This window comes from Pelecanus crispus, chromosome 2, assembly GCF_030463565.1.
Source record: "Pelecanus crispus isolate bPelCri1 chromosome 2, bPelCri1.pri, whole genome shotgun sequence".
Taxonomy (NCBI): domain Eukaryota; kingdom Metazoa; phylum Chordata; class Aves; order Pelecaniformes; family Pelecanidae; genus Pelecanus; species Pelecanus crispus.
The window spans coordinates 118,943,774-118,957,074 of NC_134644.1; the positions used below are offsets into that span (position 1 = coordinate 118,943,774).

The window sequence follows — 13,301 nt, forward strand, 5'->3', positions numbered from 1 at the left end:
AGTCCAAAGCTTCAAAATACCCATTTTACAACTCAGGCTCTTAACTCACACTAACGAGTGATATTAGAGATAAAGTTACAGTAGATATTTACTGCAGGATGCTATCTAACATAAAGCCGCCCCCCCTCCCTCCCTCCCTCCCTCTCTCTCTCTCTCTCGGCTCTGGGTGCCAACACTCATTCAGGGAACTTAAACACCATGAGCCTGATGTATTCATATAATCTTCCTGTTGGGATAGGCAGAATCAAGTTCCCCATCACCGCATTCTGTGTCTGTATTGTATTCAGAGCCGGTCATGAAAAATAAAACATTTTCCCTAGAATTCAAAACTTGGATTAATTAAGGCTTTTGATCAAAAGACTTGAAAATCTAAACTGACAAGCTGTAATTAAAATTGCTGCAAATTCTATTATTTATATATGTGTGTATAATATATTTTATTATTATATACCTCTGTGTGTGTGTATGAACAAACATAACTACATCTATAGCTATACCCATATCTGTATCACCAGCTTGGGAACATTTATGATGTTTTTTGTTCAGGGCCGTAGCTGTGGCCATTTTCCAACTTAATAACTGGGCAAGAGGAGTTACACCAGCCTCCTAGCACTCCAGTTTCACAGAAAGTAAACTTCCCACTCTGTAAGCCATGATGCATTCAACAGTTAAGCACAGTTAGATCACAGCAGGTCTTGGTTTGGAGCTCCCCTCACAGACTGAAGAATACAAAGAAAGAAAAATATAACTCTTACTATGAAAGGAATGTAATTGACGGCATTTCTAGTGTTTTGACTATGTTTGTAACTGTGGTGTTATGAAGCCAGGCATTTATTACGCCCAAGTATGTATGAAAGCTGATTTTTTTTTTTTAACCTCGAAACTGTGTTTCAGATACAAGGAAATACATGCTTGAGGTGAAAGAGCTGGCTGTGTCTGCAAACACCAGTGCTGTGGTGGGTTTAAGTCACTTTGGGGATTTCAGTCAAAAGCTGCTGAATACTTCTTCTACATTGTCCCGAGTTAATGACACATTGAGGAAAACTAGTGAACTTATAACTGATTCATCAAAAGCTGGTAAGTTTCCTGCTTCATTGCTCTTTAGAAATGTCACTGCTTGCAGAAGCAGTACTAATATTCAATTTTAATCGGCATTAAATATGAGTCTGATGGACTGAAAGTTTCTTCCTCATTTAATAAAAATGTGCTAACTTTTAAAAAGACCTCTAGAGGAGTCACATGGGCTACCCTTAAGTATGCATATTCCTTACTGATACTTAAAATTGTTGAAAACACAATGATCAGAAACAGGCCACCTTGGCTAAGTATTTTAACAATGAACAGTACATTCCTCTTTCAACCTGCCTCAACATTTCATTTATGTTTTGGCAGCAATCACAGCTGAAAAACAAGTTAAAGAAGTCGAAGCACAAGCAAGTCTCTTATTGGATAGGCTGAAACCTTTGAAAGTGCTAGAGGAGAATCTGAACAGAAACCTGTCTGAAATTAAAGAGCTCATCAGCCAGGCCCGCAAGCAGGCAGCATCTGTAAGTTCCATCATCCCAGACTTAACTGGCTTCACTTTCACTTTTAGCAGGAAAGTTCTTTGAGATAAAGAGTCTAAAATTTACTGTCAAAGTACCTGGGTGTTCCAGTGTCTCACTGAAGTCCAAGAGCGCTCACTGATGCTAAAAGCATACTGGCAGGGCTCTTGGTATGTTTTAGAGGTTTAGCTTCAAGTTTCTTGTTGCATTTGTGAGCTTGTCAGAACGGCAAGGCAGTAATTTATTTACTATTTCCTCTTGTTTCCTATAAAAATAATGAAATGCAATATGTTAGCAATCAGGGATATTTTGGTGAGAAAGAGGCAAGTGAGGGCATGGTGCTGCCATTCTTTTTAGGACAAGATGTTAATTTCTAAGCTTATTTTAGAGATTGATGTAGGGTGTCTCTGTATAGTGTCAAGTATCATTACAAATTTTTTAACGAGAGTGTTGTTTCTATCAATAAATTTGCCATCTATGCCCTGCCATGTCCATATGTTCTTTGCAAGAAGCTGCCGGGCATCCAGAATACTTTAAGACAAAATAATATACTTGTTTTTAAATCTCGGCACCCCACTTAAAGACAACAAAAGTGAATCAACTGTACTATGGACCTCATAAAACTGTGAGGGGAATATGAAAATGACTTTGCACTCAGTAATTTTTGGTATGCCTTTGGCTTTAGTATGGGTATGTTATTGTAAGATTTAGGGAGGTTTTGTTTTAAAAAATACAAGGCTTTCGGTTCTTTCTGCAAATCACCTTATTATATGGTTATTGCTTCTCTGTCACAGTCTACTGAAGCTTAATGAATCCACTGCAGAAAAGAGAGAATAGCATTTTCTCAAGTTTCATAAACCACAGAGGTTCCCGGCAGGGTGAAAAGAAGTATTAGCAAAATCCCCTATTCCAATTTTGAGAGTTTGTTCTGTTGTTTTGTAAACTTCTACTAGAGGAGAGAAACTTCATATATCTGTGTCCATATGCATATGCACACGTGTGCTTTATATATTTAGTTGTTGCAGGCATATTCAATTAAATTGATGAAGTTAAGGCTTTTCTGTGGTTATACTACCAAGCTCCTTAGAGTTTGGCTGCATGTAGCTTGAATCGGTGTCCTATCAGTATACTAGACAGGGTTCAAAGGAGTTAGTGGTATGACAACAGGAATATGAATTTCTCTACTTAATCTTAAAAAAGTTTAACTTGTAATATATTCCCAAATATATTTTTTGAATAATAATGTAAACTGTGCTGTAAAACTTCGAAATAACCATAATTATTGTAGACTGCCTTTTAATTAAAAAAAAAAAAATTCTCTCAACAGACTAGAAATTATGTTTGGGTTTTTTTGTTTTAAGATTTTGAATTTCTGTATCTTTATTTTCTGATATTATTACAGTGGCTTTTACTGATATATGGGCTTCTGACCCAAGATTTATTGTTATTTCCTGAAGTATTTGAATAGTTTAATTTACTGGCTTAAAATCTCCTAATCGAATGAGTGAATTATGACAGATTTCATTCTTTTCTATTTGTGAATCTCTTTGTCAAGTGATACCTAGAAGATTGCTAAGATCTAACCCAGGTAGTAATACTTAGATTGCATGAAAGTATCTCAGCAAATGGCTTGCGTTCGTTGGTCAGAAGCTAAGTACATATTCCAGAATATGTGTTGCATACACTGAGTCTTGTTTAGATTCCATTTCCTCCTTTCTCCCCAGATTAAAGTTGCAGTATCAGCAGACAGAGATTGTATTCGTGCCTACCAACCCCAAATTTCATCTACAAATTACAACACCTTAACACTCCATGTGAAAACTGCTGAACCAGATAACCTCCTTTTCTACCTGGGTAGCAATGGAAAGGTAAGTTTCTGGCATACTTTACTGAAGGTAATGGTAGTCAAATGTTTTTGAAATGACCATATATATGTTTTTTCCTACTTGACTTCAAACTAAATATCCAAGTGAGGCCCCTTGCAGACAAATGTGTTCACCAGGGGTGGAAATATTTTTGTGCATTAGATAATTCCAGAGATCCTCAAAGGTAAAGAATAAAAGCACCTGATTCCTTAGTGTTGCCTCTTGGCCATGTCGTGAAACTCCCCCTTCCTTTTCCCATGCTGTGCATTAACCTCCTGGAGTGTAACACTCTGTGATGCTTTCATATAGCATGCTGGAGTATATCAAGTGATTTACCTGGTATCACAGAGGAAGTACTTGAATTTGGTCCTCATGAGCATGGTGAATCCACCCACTTGAAAAGGAGCATGATGGCTCACTGTCACATTGCCCTCCTCTTCCTTCCCTCTGTAATACTGAAAAATGCACAGCTGCTAGCTCCTTGTGGCACGCGATCATGTAATAGTACTTTTTCACAGACTGGTGGGTTACTTCACATACACTCAAAGTGCCTATTTCTATATGTCTATATGTGTGTGTACATCATGTTTTTATATCTCTATAAAGAAAACATTCACCTACTTGTATATAAGCTGAGGTTTTTTGTTTCATTAAAAGTAAAAATCAGTAAACACTTACTGGCCCTGATTTTGCTAGCAGTCAACTCAGGTAATATGGGATGTAGGGACATGAATCTAGAAAGACTTCCTCAATGTTACCTATCAAAATACACAAAATAGAAACTGCATGTTTGATGCCATGTATTAGAATAAGCCCTGCTGTTTTTCAGACAGACTTCCTTGCAGTGGAGATGCGACGTGGTAAGGTAGCTCTTCTTTGGGATTTGGGCTCTGGATCAACAAGAGTGGAATACCCTGATTTTCAAATTGACAACAATAAATGGCACAGAATACATGCAACCAGGTAATTAAAATGAGAATGGCATAAATATTTGATAGGATAATTTTTTTTTTAATGAGATGGCTGTATTGTAGAAATGTCCAGCTACTTAGAGAGTGAACTTGGCATAAACAATAGAAACCATCTTCTGAGTTTTCCAGTGACAAGATTTTTCTTGTCCTTAAAAAGAGAAGCCAATAGCATCTGTTGATTAAGCCTGGTAATTTCTAAAACTACTTATTAGTATTTGTACTTGGCAGGTTTGGAAAAACAGGTACGCTCAGCATAGAGGAAATGAACTCCAATCAGAAGCCTTCATCTAAATCTGCAACCTCTCCGGGGACAGCCAGCGTACTGGATGTTAACAAATCAACCCTAATGTTTATCGGAGGACTTGGAGGGCAAATCAAGGTTAAATTCTGAGATCAGAATTCTGTAAAATGTTTTTATCATGTTTAAGATACACTTTTGACTTTGAAATAGTTGCATGAATTGGTTACTTCATCAAGAAATGCCAGGTACTCTGAACATAAAGCAATAATGCTATAAGGATGTTCTAGTATCCTGAAGTTAATTTTCCCTGGAAATTTTTCACAAAGTGTTAACCAGGACAGGCTCTCTGTGTGTGCATGATGCATAGATATTACACAATGAATTTGCTTTTTGTTTTCTCCTTCCATGGCTTCTTTTAGATTGCCATTGTTATTCATGCCATGAGGCATGTAAGTAGGTCAAGGACATAGTTATTTTACTGTTTTACTTGCTGCAAAACTAATCTATTGTGATTTAAATGATAATTATTAATAGTTATGCTAAAACGTGGTGTTCTTTTATTATGATTTATATCCAACAAAGTTAGAATTCAAGGAAAACAACCAAGCAAAAATTTGGCTGCGTAATTTTCAGAGTACTTAACATTAATTGTATTCATGAAGTATTTCTTGTCTTATAGAAATCGCCTGCTGTTAAGGTGACCCATTTTAAAGGGTGCATGGGAGAGGCATCCCTGAATAGCAAATCTATCGGTCTTTGGAACTACGTGGAAAGAGAGGGCCAGTGCAATGGCTGTTTTGGAAGGTATTTTGTCTCACTCTCTTTTTTGTAACAGATTTAGAGTAATTTCCATCTGTAAAATATGTTTCTGTGCTAGCTAAAAACAACGAACTCCGACAAATTGCAGTGTTTCGTTGATCATTAACTTACAGTTCTGAACACACTAATTTGAATGGGCCAGGGGTGTCAAATAATTTCATTGTATGGAATTTTATCACTTATTAATCACTTTTTCAGAGAAGTCATATGCTGTTGTCTATTTTGTGCATTGAAAGTAGGGACTGCCAGTAAACCAAACTATTTTGGAATGTTTGCTTTCCAGTAATTTCCAGCAAGATGAATTTATTCTTTCCTAGGATAAGAAACAGTGTAAAGCACTCTTACAAAAAAAATGTACAGCAAAACTGTAGCCACTGAGCTTGCTACCATTCTTGTAATCATTGTGAAAGGGGATTGCAGACTGTACTATTTTTATGTTTAAGGAATTGAAAAGAAATATGCTTGACCATATTCCCTTTTTCAGAATATTTCATTTAGGAACAGCAGAGGGTGCTGCTTGATTGTATGAGATATTTTTTACAAGTGTTATATTGCAGGGAAAGGGACTAAAAGAACATTTATTCTAAGTGCAATTATGCAAATAGTTTTGATAAATGGGTGACGTTTTAAGTAAGAGGGTGTATGTTGTAACAATTATTTTTTCCCTTAAGAAGTCGTTGGGTTTTTTTCATCCATCAGGGAAGAACATTTTTTATCTCGTATACATCCTTCCCCATGGCTAAATCATATATTGTGAGATTCTGTAATGAAAGTGGCCTTTGGCTGGAATCTTTCAGTTATTCAGAACATCAAGATTCAAGTCCCTTTCCACACTTTCTAATCATACTGCCTGGTGGATGCACCAAGTGATCTAACTTTACTTACATTTTATATAAAAATGACTGGAAAAACACAAATCTTCAGTTAATATTTTTAACTCTGTTTTCTACTTCCGTAGCCCACAGGATGAAGACACTTCATTCCATTTTGATGGCAGTGGATACTCAGTTGTGGAAAAGGCACTCCGTTCAACAGTGACTCAGATAATAATATTTTTCAGTACCTTTTCACCTAATGGCCTTCTTCTGTATCTTGCTTCAAATGGCACTGTAAGAAAATGGATAAGATTCTTAAGCTGTCAAAAACTATGTTTAGATCACTTGGTGGTTTCTGCTTTCTTTGTTGTTTTTCAGCTTATGTATATTAAAACAAGTTATTATCTTTGTATAGATTATCACCTGTGATTGACATCCTAAGCCAAAGGTGTAAAGACAGGAACCCTAGAGATAACTCTTTAGAGCAAACATTCACATATACTAAGGGCAAAATTAAGCAATGAAGAGAATTCTCCATAATTTGTTTTAATTCTAGACTAAAATAAATGGTTATTTAACTAAAGGCAAGAAAAAGAAACAGTAGGGGCAACAAACTAGTTTTGTTCAATTGGAGTAACCTTTGCAGAATGTAAAATCTTTTGGAACTGAGCTTGCAGAAGGACAATATAATATTGAATAGGTGTATTGAATTAAATCCATAAGATGGGAATTCAGTAAACTGAAGTAAATTAAATAAAACTCCCTGCAACAGCAATATAACCTAGACCCATCTCCAGACCTTCATTATCATGTCCTGCAATTTACTGCATACTTAGCTGGTGGTTTTCTTTTCCTTTGTTTAGATACAGGTTGTTTCAGAGTCATTGTATTATTCATTTGCTGTGTTATGTACTCACTGCCTGAATACATTGCACAATGATATCTGACTTAAGTTTTACAGTGCAGAGGGGGCACTTTTAATACAATTCAGAAAGTCTTTTGCTATGTGAAGAAGCTCTTTGCTTCTTGCAGAAAGAACCTTGTAGTGTTTGATTGTTATGCTAACAGTCAAATCAAATTACTCTCAACTTCATCCAAAAAAAGGCAAATGTGATGTTTGTTATTTAAACCTTCCTCTGCTGAGTAATGAAGCCTGATGATGCATTTAAGTAAGAATAACAACAAAACAAAACAAAATGACATCCTTGTGAAGGAGGTATGTGTAACTTAATTTTCCTAAACATAGGAAAGATAAGTGTCTTGGGCCTAACAAATAGTCCAGGTACAAGAGTTACCAAGCCTTATTCACACAGTAGCCCAAACCTGCCAAGGATATATTCTTTTGGAAGATTTTATTTCCGGTAACTTAATCTGTTGTTTGTTTGTTTGTTTGTTGGTTTTTTTTTCTCCCAGAGAGATTTCTTGTCCCTTGAGCTTGTTGATGGCAAAGTGAGACTGACTGTTGATCTAGGTTCAGGACCTCTTGCTCTTACAACAGAAAATCGTTACAACAATGGAACATGGTATAAAATTTCATTCAGTCGGAACAAGAAACAAGGTAGGCTACAGACTGAAAAAAACAGGTGTCTGCATATTTACAAATACAAATATCTAAGATAGGCACAGGGAACATCACTGCAACCAAATTGGTTGCTTCCAATGCAGTTTCTTTAGCAGCCACACTTATGTTATTTTGCTTTTAGAAGGACACCAGTGTAAATGTTGTGCTTGATTTGGCACATGTTATAAAGAGCAGGGAGTGCAGAACCTGCCAGACAAAAACATATCAATAGTCTTATTTTAAGAGTGAAAGATCTTTTTCCAAGTCCGTATATCAGGGATCACATTTTCTGTTCTGCGTTTTAGTAGCACCTAGTACAACAGTATTTTGGGCCTAAGTTTGGTAAGTAATGCATTACAAATAATACATATTAATAACTATGATATATATATATATATAAAAATACAAGAAAGACATTGAGGTGCTGGAGCGTGTCCAGAGAAGGGCAATGAAGCTGGTGAAAGGTCTGGAGCAGAGGCCTTATGAGGAGCGGCTGAGGGAACTGGGTTTGTTTAGCCTGGAGAAGAGGAGGCTGAGGGAACTGGGGTTGTTTAGTCTGGAGAAGAGGAGGCTGAGGGGAGACCTTATCGCTCTCTACAACTACCTGAAAGGAGGTTGTAGTGAGGTGGGTGTTGGTCTCTGCTCCCAAGTAACAACTGATAGAACAAGAGGAAGTGGGCTCAAGCTGCGTCAGGGGAGGTTTAGATTGGATATTAGGACAAATTTCTTCACGGAAAGAGTAGTCAAGCATTGGACCAGGCTGCCCAGAGAGGTGGTGGAGTCCCCATCCCTGGAAGTGTTCAAAAAACGGGTAGACTTGGCACTTTGTGACATGGTTTAGTGGGCATGGTGGTGTTGGGTTGATGATTGGAATGATGATCTTAGAGGTCCTTTCCAATCTTAATGATTCCTAGTTTTTACTTTCATTAAAAATAATCCAGCCACCAAGCCAGGAAACACGAAACTGCTACTCTACCCTTAATTGGTTTAGTGGTGGACTTGGTAATGTTAGGTTAATGGTTGGACTGGATGATCTTAAAGGTCTTTTCCAACCTAACCGATTCTATTATTCTATATAATTTTTCCTGTAGACTTCCCCAGATTTTGTTTTGTCAGAGAAGAATGAATGAAATCAACAGAATAGCTGAAAGTACAATAATTTACTCATTGTAAGAATAAGAAGATTGCCCATACATGTTTGAGTCAATGAATACATTTTCCTTTATTAGAGACAAGATTGCCAAAATGGAAGAATGTGTATTCGTGTCCTTCTCCAAATCTTTACTCTCTTTTCTTTGCAGGAATTTTGGCAGTCATGGATGCATATAACCTTAATTATAAAGAAACCAAGCAAGGAGAATCTCCGGGGGGCGCCTCAGACCTGAACCGCTCTGATAAGGACCCAGTCTTCATTGGTGGGCTGCCAAGATCAAGGACTGTGAGGTAAACTGTCCTCTCACTTTTCCCCCTTTGCTAAGACTAAGTAGAGGGAAAGACTTCAGCAAACTCTGCTATCGTCACTGAAATTAGTGAAAATCAGTGAAGTCTGAAGTCTTGTTTATGGCCATGTATACCACAGAATTATCTGTCCTTTGTCTTCAAACTCTAATATGGTGTTTTTCACTGGTAGGTCTGACAGTGCAGTTCAGATCTCAGACAAGCTTCTGGTTTTCCCATCCATGGGTGATTTCCATGACAGCAGCTGCCACAGCAGCCGCCTGCCCTTTGTGTCAGACTGCGGCAAGCATTCAGCACTGCTGCCTGGAACGATGCTCCTTTGATCTCTACCTATGTAAGCCTTGCATTTTCCACCTGGCATTTATGGGCAAAACTGTGCTTCAGGAAAAAGTTCTACTTCAGAAAGGAATTCTTGTAATTCAGTTTTGAAACTTGAAACAGAGGAGAAACAATTGTGAACAGATCAACAAAAAACTTTACAAATACTTTTTTTATGGCATGTCTCCAGTTTATACTTTTTGTATTGCACATCCCTGCTGAACTTGTAAAGTCACATTTCTTCCAGTGGCTTCACTTTGAAAGGATAAATATGGCAAAAGAAAATCAAATTAAACTGTCTGCATGCTCTTGACAATAAGGTAAATTCCAGGACAGTACTGGTCTCTGCACATTTATTGCAGAGGTGCAGATTTGTTAATCTTAGCTGGCATAGCAGCCAGGGATTATGGCAGGACAGCCTTAGATTTCTCTGACTTAAACCTGGAAGCAAATTAGGCATCCTACAGACTTAAGAAATGAAAAAGAATTGCTAGGTAGTAGAGCGCTACAGTTACCCTCTCACACAAAAGCCATTACATTTCAGCTGAAGATTCACCTTAAGGTTCTGGAAAATGACCTGGCCTAGCAATACAGCACTACACACTTGTATGTTTCCATCTGGGGACAGTGTTATCTGACTCTTTTTAAGATCAGAATTAATATCTGCTAAGAGTAAAACCCAAATTACCCCTGTTTTCACTTACACTGGACTGACTGCATTCTTTAAAACAGGTCTCTCTTATTGAAGAGAACTTAATCTTTTCTCCCAGGAGATTCCAAATACTATTCCTTGGAAAAAAACCCCTTGTTTTGTGTTTCAGGAAAGGTCTTAATAGTAGAATGTATGTGGGATGCATCAAGAATCTGGAAATATCCCGTTCAACCTTTGACTTGCTTAGAAATTCATATGGAGTAAGAAAAGGCTGTGTATTGGAGGTAGGAGACTTTCAGGTTTTGTAACCGGACTTTTATTGTTATTGAACAATGAATAGTAATGTTTGTGAAAGAATATAGTGAGTTGAAATGGGTTTATCTTGAGAAATTCTAAGATAGTCTAATCTATACTTGATTTTTTTTTTCTTGCTGGGCACTGTGTAGGGACAAAGTCAGTAATTATTTCTTTTCCTCATAAAATAGCCTATTCGTAGTGTGAACATTTTGAACAACGGATATATTGAGTTGGTACCTAAGTCCTTAAGCCCAGAATCAGAACTGATGGCAACTTTTGCTACAAAGAACAGCAGTGGCATCATACTTGCTGGACTCAGCAGGGGACTGGAAAAGCGACGGCGTAGGCAAGCACACTTGGCAAGTACTGAAAACAAAGGTTTTTTGGTTTGTTTTTGCCATTTTTATTTTGTAATATCAAGTCAGGTTTTTATGACTGTAACTTAACAAAGAACGAGAAAGAAAAATTTATTCGGCTTAGGAAGGCCCAAAGACAGGCTAGGTGGGGAACAGAGGGTGTTCATTGTAGCAGAGGAGAGGTGAAGGATCAGTTAGCAGAGATCTATTACAGTTACTAGGATCCAGAATGCTTTTGCAACAAGGAAGACGACTGCACATGAAATGAACCCAGAGTATTACTGTCCGCTTCTGTTAGTCAGAAGTAGTTATTGAAGGATCTGAGATGAACAGCTATCTCATATCATCTGGTAGACTGTTTTGGAGCTCCTGGAATCCAAGGACAAAGTCTTAGTAGGATATACGTTCCCTTTCTTAACTTCCTTCCTCTAGGGGAGGAGTGGGGTGGTGGTGGTAGTATAAAAAAATGACTGCATTTTAACCTGAATTTTTATCATGACCAGAGAAATTTCCAGCTTTCCTGTTTTCTGTTAGAAGGCTTTGCACTCTGAGAGGTGCCAATACATGCCTACTAGTCTTTGAGTTTCATTAAAAAGTTTGTTTACAACAAAGCTGGACATAAATTTTTCCGAAGTATGTTCTATTTAAATACTGAATGACTGACAGGAAGTTGAGTTATAGTTAAAAATTAATCTTCTGATTACGTTCACAGCCCTTCTTTTCCATCATGCTGATTGATGGTCATCTTGCAGTTCATGTAAATGCTGGAGATAGAGCAAGTACTAGAAAAGTAATTCTTCAGTCTGCTAATGGAACATACAGTGATGGACAAGAACACTCTGTTATCCTAATCCGGAATAAGAGGTACATGTGCCTGTGAACAGTACTACCTGTTTAATTATTGTATGCTGTTGTCAGTTCACTGCACTCTCTGAGGCAAACTGCCTTTGCTAGCTCATTAGGTGGAATAATCAGGGCTGTGTTCTTCTGCTGTTAATGGAGGTGTTCTGATTTACATGGTAATTGTACACAGCATACAGCCACTGATGAAGTTGTAGTTAAAAGCTCTCAAAATCTCTAGACAGCTTGGGCCACTTGAGTAACGTATACTAAATAGTATTAGAAAAAAATACAGCTATCAAAATAATTTGGAAAGTTACCTATCAAATAATTTAGAAAGATATTCAACAAAACTCTACATGTTAAAAGTTATCTAAAGAAGGTCTTCTGGTTTTAAGGCATTGGAAGGATTTAAGACATTGAAAGTGATGGAATCTTTATTTCTTTGAACAGGACATTTTTGAGGCTGAAAGGAATGCTTTTCATTTGAAAATGAATGTCTAAGGCCCTTGTTGAATATTTTCCCTATTTCATCTTTTTCAGGATCATAACCGTACAGGTGGATGAAAGTAACCCTGCAGAATTGAGGCTTGGTTCATCAGCAGAAATGAGCCCCATAAATATTTCCAACTTCTACGCTGGTGGCATTCCAGCAGGAGAGGGCATCTTAGGGCTAAAAATGTCTGGCTCCTTTCATGGCTGTATCAGCAATCTTATTTTTAACAAGGAGTAAGTCAGAGGGGTAACTGCCCCATTTTGGAAAACTGTGTATAGTAATTATTAATTGTAGTTTGTAATCTCTTTCATGGTGTTGTGCATTTGCCTGGTTTTTAACATAAGACAAGCATGATACTGACGATCTGGGTGTTAAAACAGGCAGAAAATGGATATTACCAGCTACATTTCTGAATAGCATCAAAAATGTCTTTAATGTGTATAGAGATGCTGCACGAAATACAACTTTCTCTACTACAGTTTCATCTTGTCGTGGTTTAGCCCCAGCCAGCAACAGAAGCACCATGCAGCTGCTCGCTCACTCCCCCTACCCTGATGGGACGGGGGAGAGAATCGGAGGAGTAAGAGTGAGAAACACTCGTGGGTTGATATAAGAACAGTTTAATAATTGAAACAAAGTAAAATAGTAATGATAATAACAACAATATAATAATGATGATGATAATAATAGTAGTAATAATAATATACAAAGCAAGTCATGCACAATGCAATTGCTCACCACCCGCCGACCAATACCCAGACAGTTCCCGAGCAGCAATCCCTGCCCCCCAGCCAACTCCCTGCGGCTTATATACGGAGCATGACGTCATATGGTATGGAATAGCCCTTTGGTCAGTTTGGATCAACTATTCTGGCTGTGCCCCCTCCCAGTTTCTTGTGCACCTGGCAGAGCATGGGAAGCTGAAAAGTCCTTGACTAGCATAAGCAGTACTCAGCAACAACTAAAACATCGGTGTGTTATCAACATTCTTCTCCTACTAAATCCAAAACACAGCACTATGCCAGCTACTAGGAATAAAATTAACTCTATCCCAGACGAAACCAGGAC

General features: G+C 37.6%; 1 protein-coding gene across 1 annotated transcript in view; it reads left to right on the forward strand.

Annotated features, from left to right (window-relative positions):
- Window positions 1-13,301, forward strand: part of LAMA1 (laminin subunit alpha 1) — a 90,509-nt gene that overhangs the window by 66,593 nt on the left and 10,615 nt on the right. Inside the window, exons 38-50 of the mRNA XM_075705051.1 lie at window positions 895-1,077; window positions 1,393-1,547; window positions 3,269-3,412; window positions 4,239-4,372; window positions 4,609-4,759; window positions 5,301-5,425; window positions 6,399-6,549; window positions 7,669-7,813; window positions 9,118-9,259; window positions 10,414-10,528; window positions 10,730-10,927; window positions 11,610-11,761; window positions 12,281-12,466. Coding sequence (XP_075561166.1) covers window positions 895-1,077; window positions 1,393-1,547; window positions 3,269-3,412; window positions 4,239-4,372; window positions 4,609-4,759; window positions 5,301-5,425; window positions 6,399-6,549; window positions 7,669-7,813; window positions 9,118-9,259; window positions 10,414-10,528; window positions 10,730-10,927; window positions 11,610-11,761; window positions 12,281-12,466 — 1,981 coding nt within the window. The remainder of the gene's footprint in view (window positions 1-894; window positions 1,078-1,392; window positions 1,548-3,268; window positions 3,413-4,238; window positions 4,373-4,608; window positions 4,760-5,300; window positions 5,426-6,398; window positions 6,550-7,668; window positions 7,814-9,117; window positions 9,260-10,413; window positions 10,529-10,729; window positions 10,928-11,609; window positions 11,762-12,280; window positions 12,467-13,301) is intronic.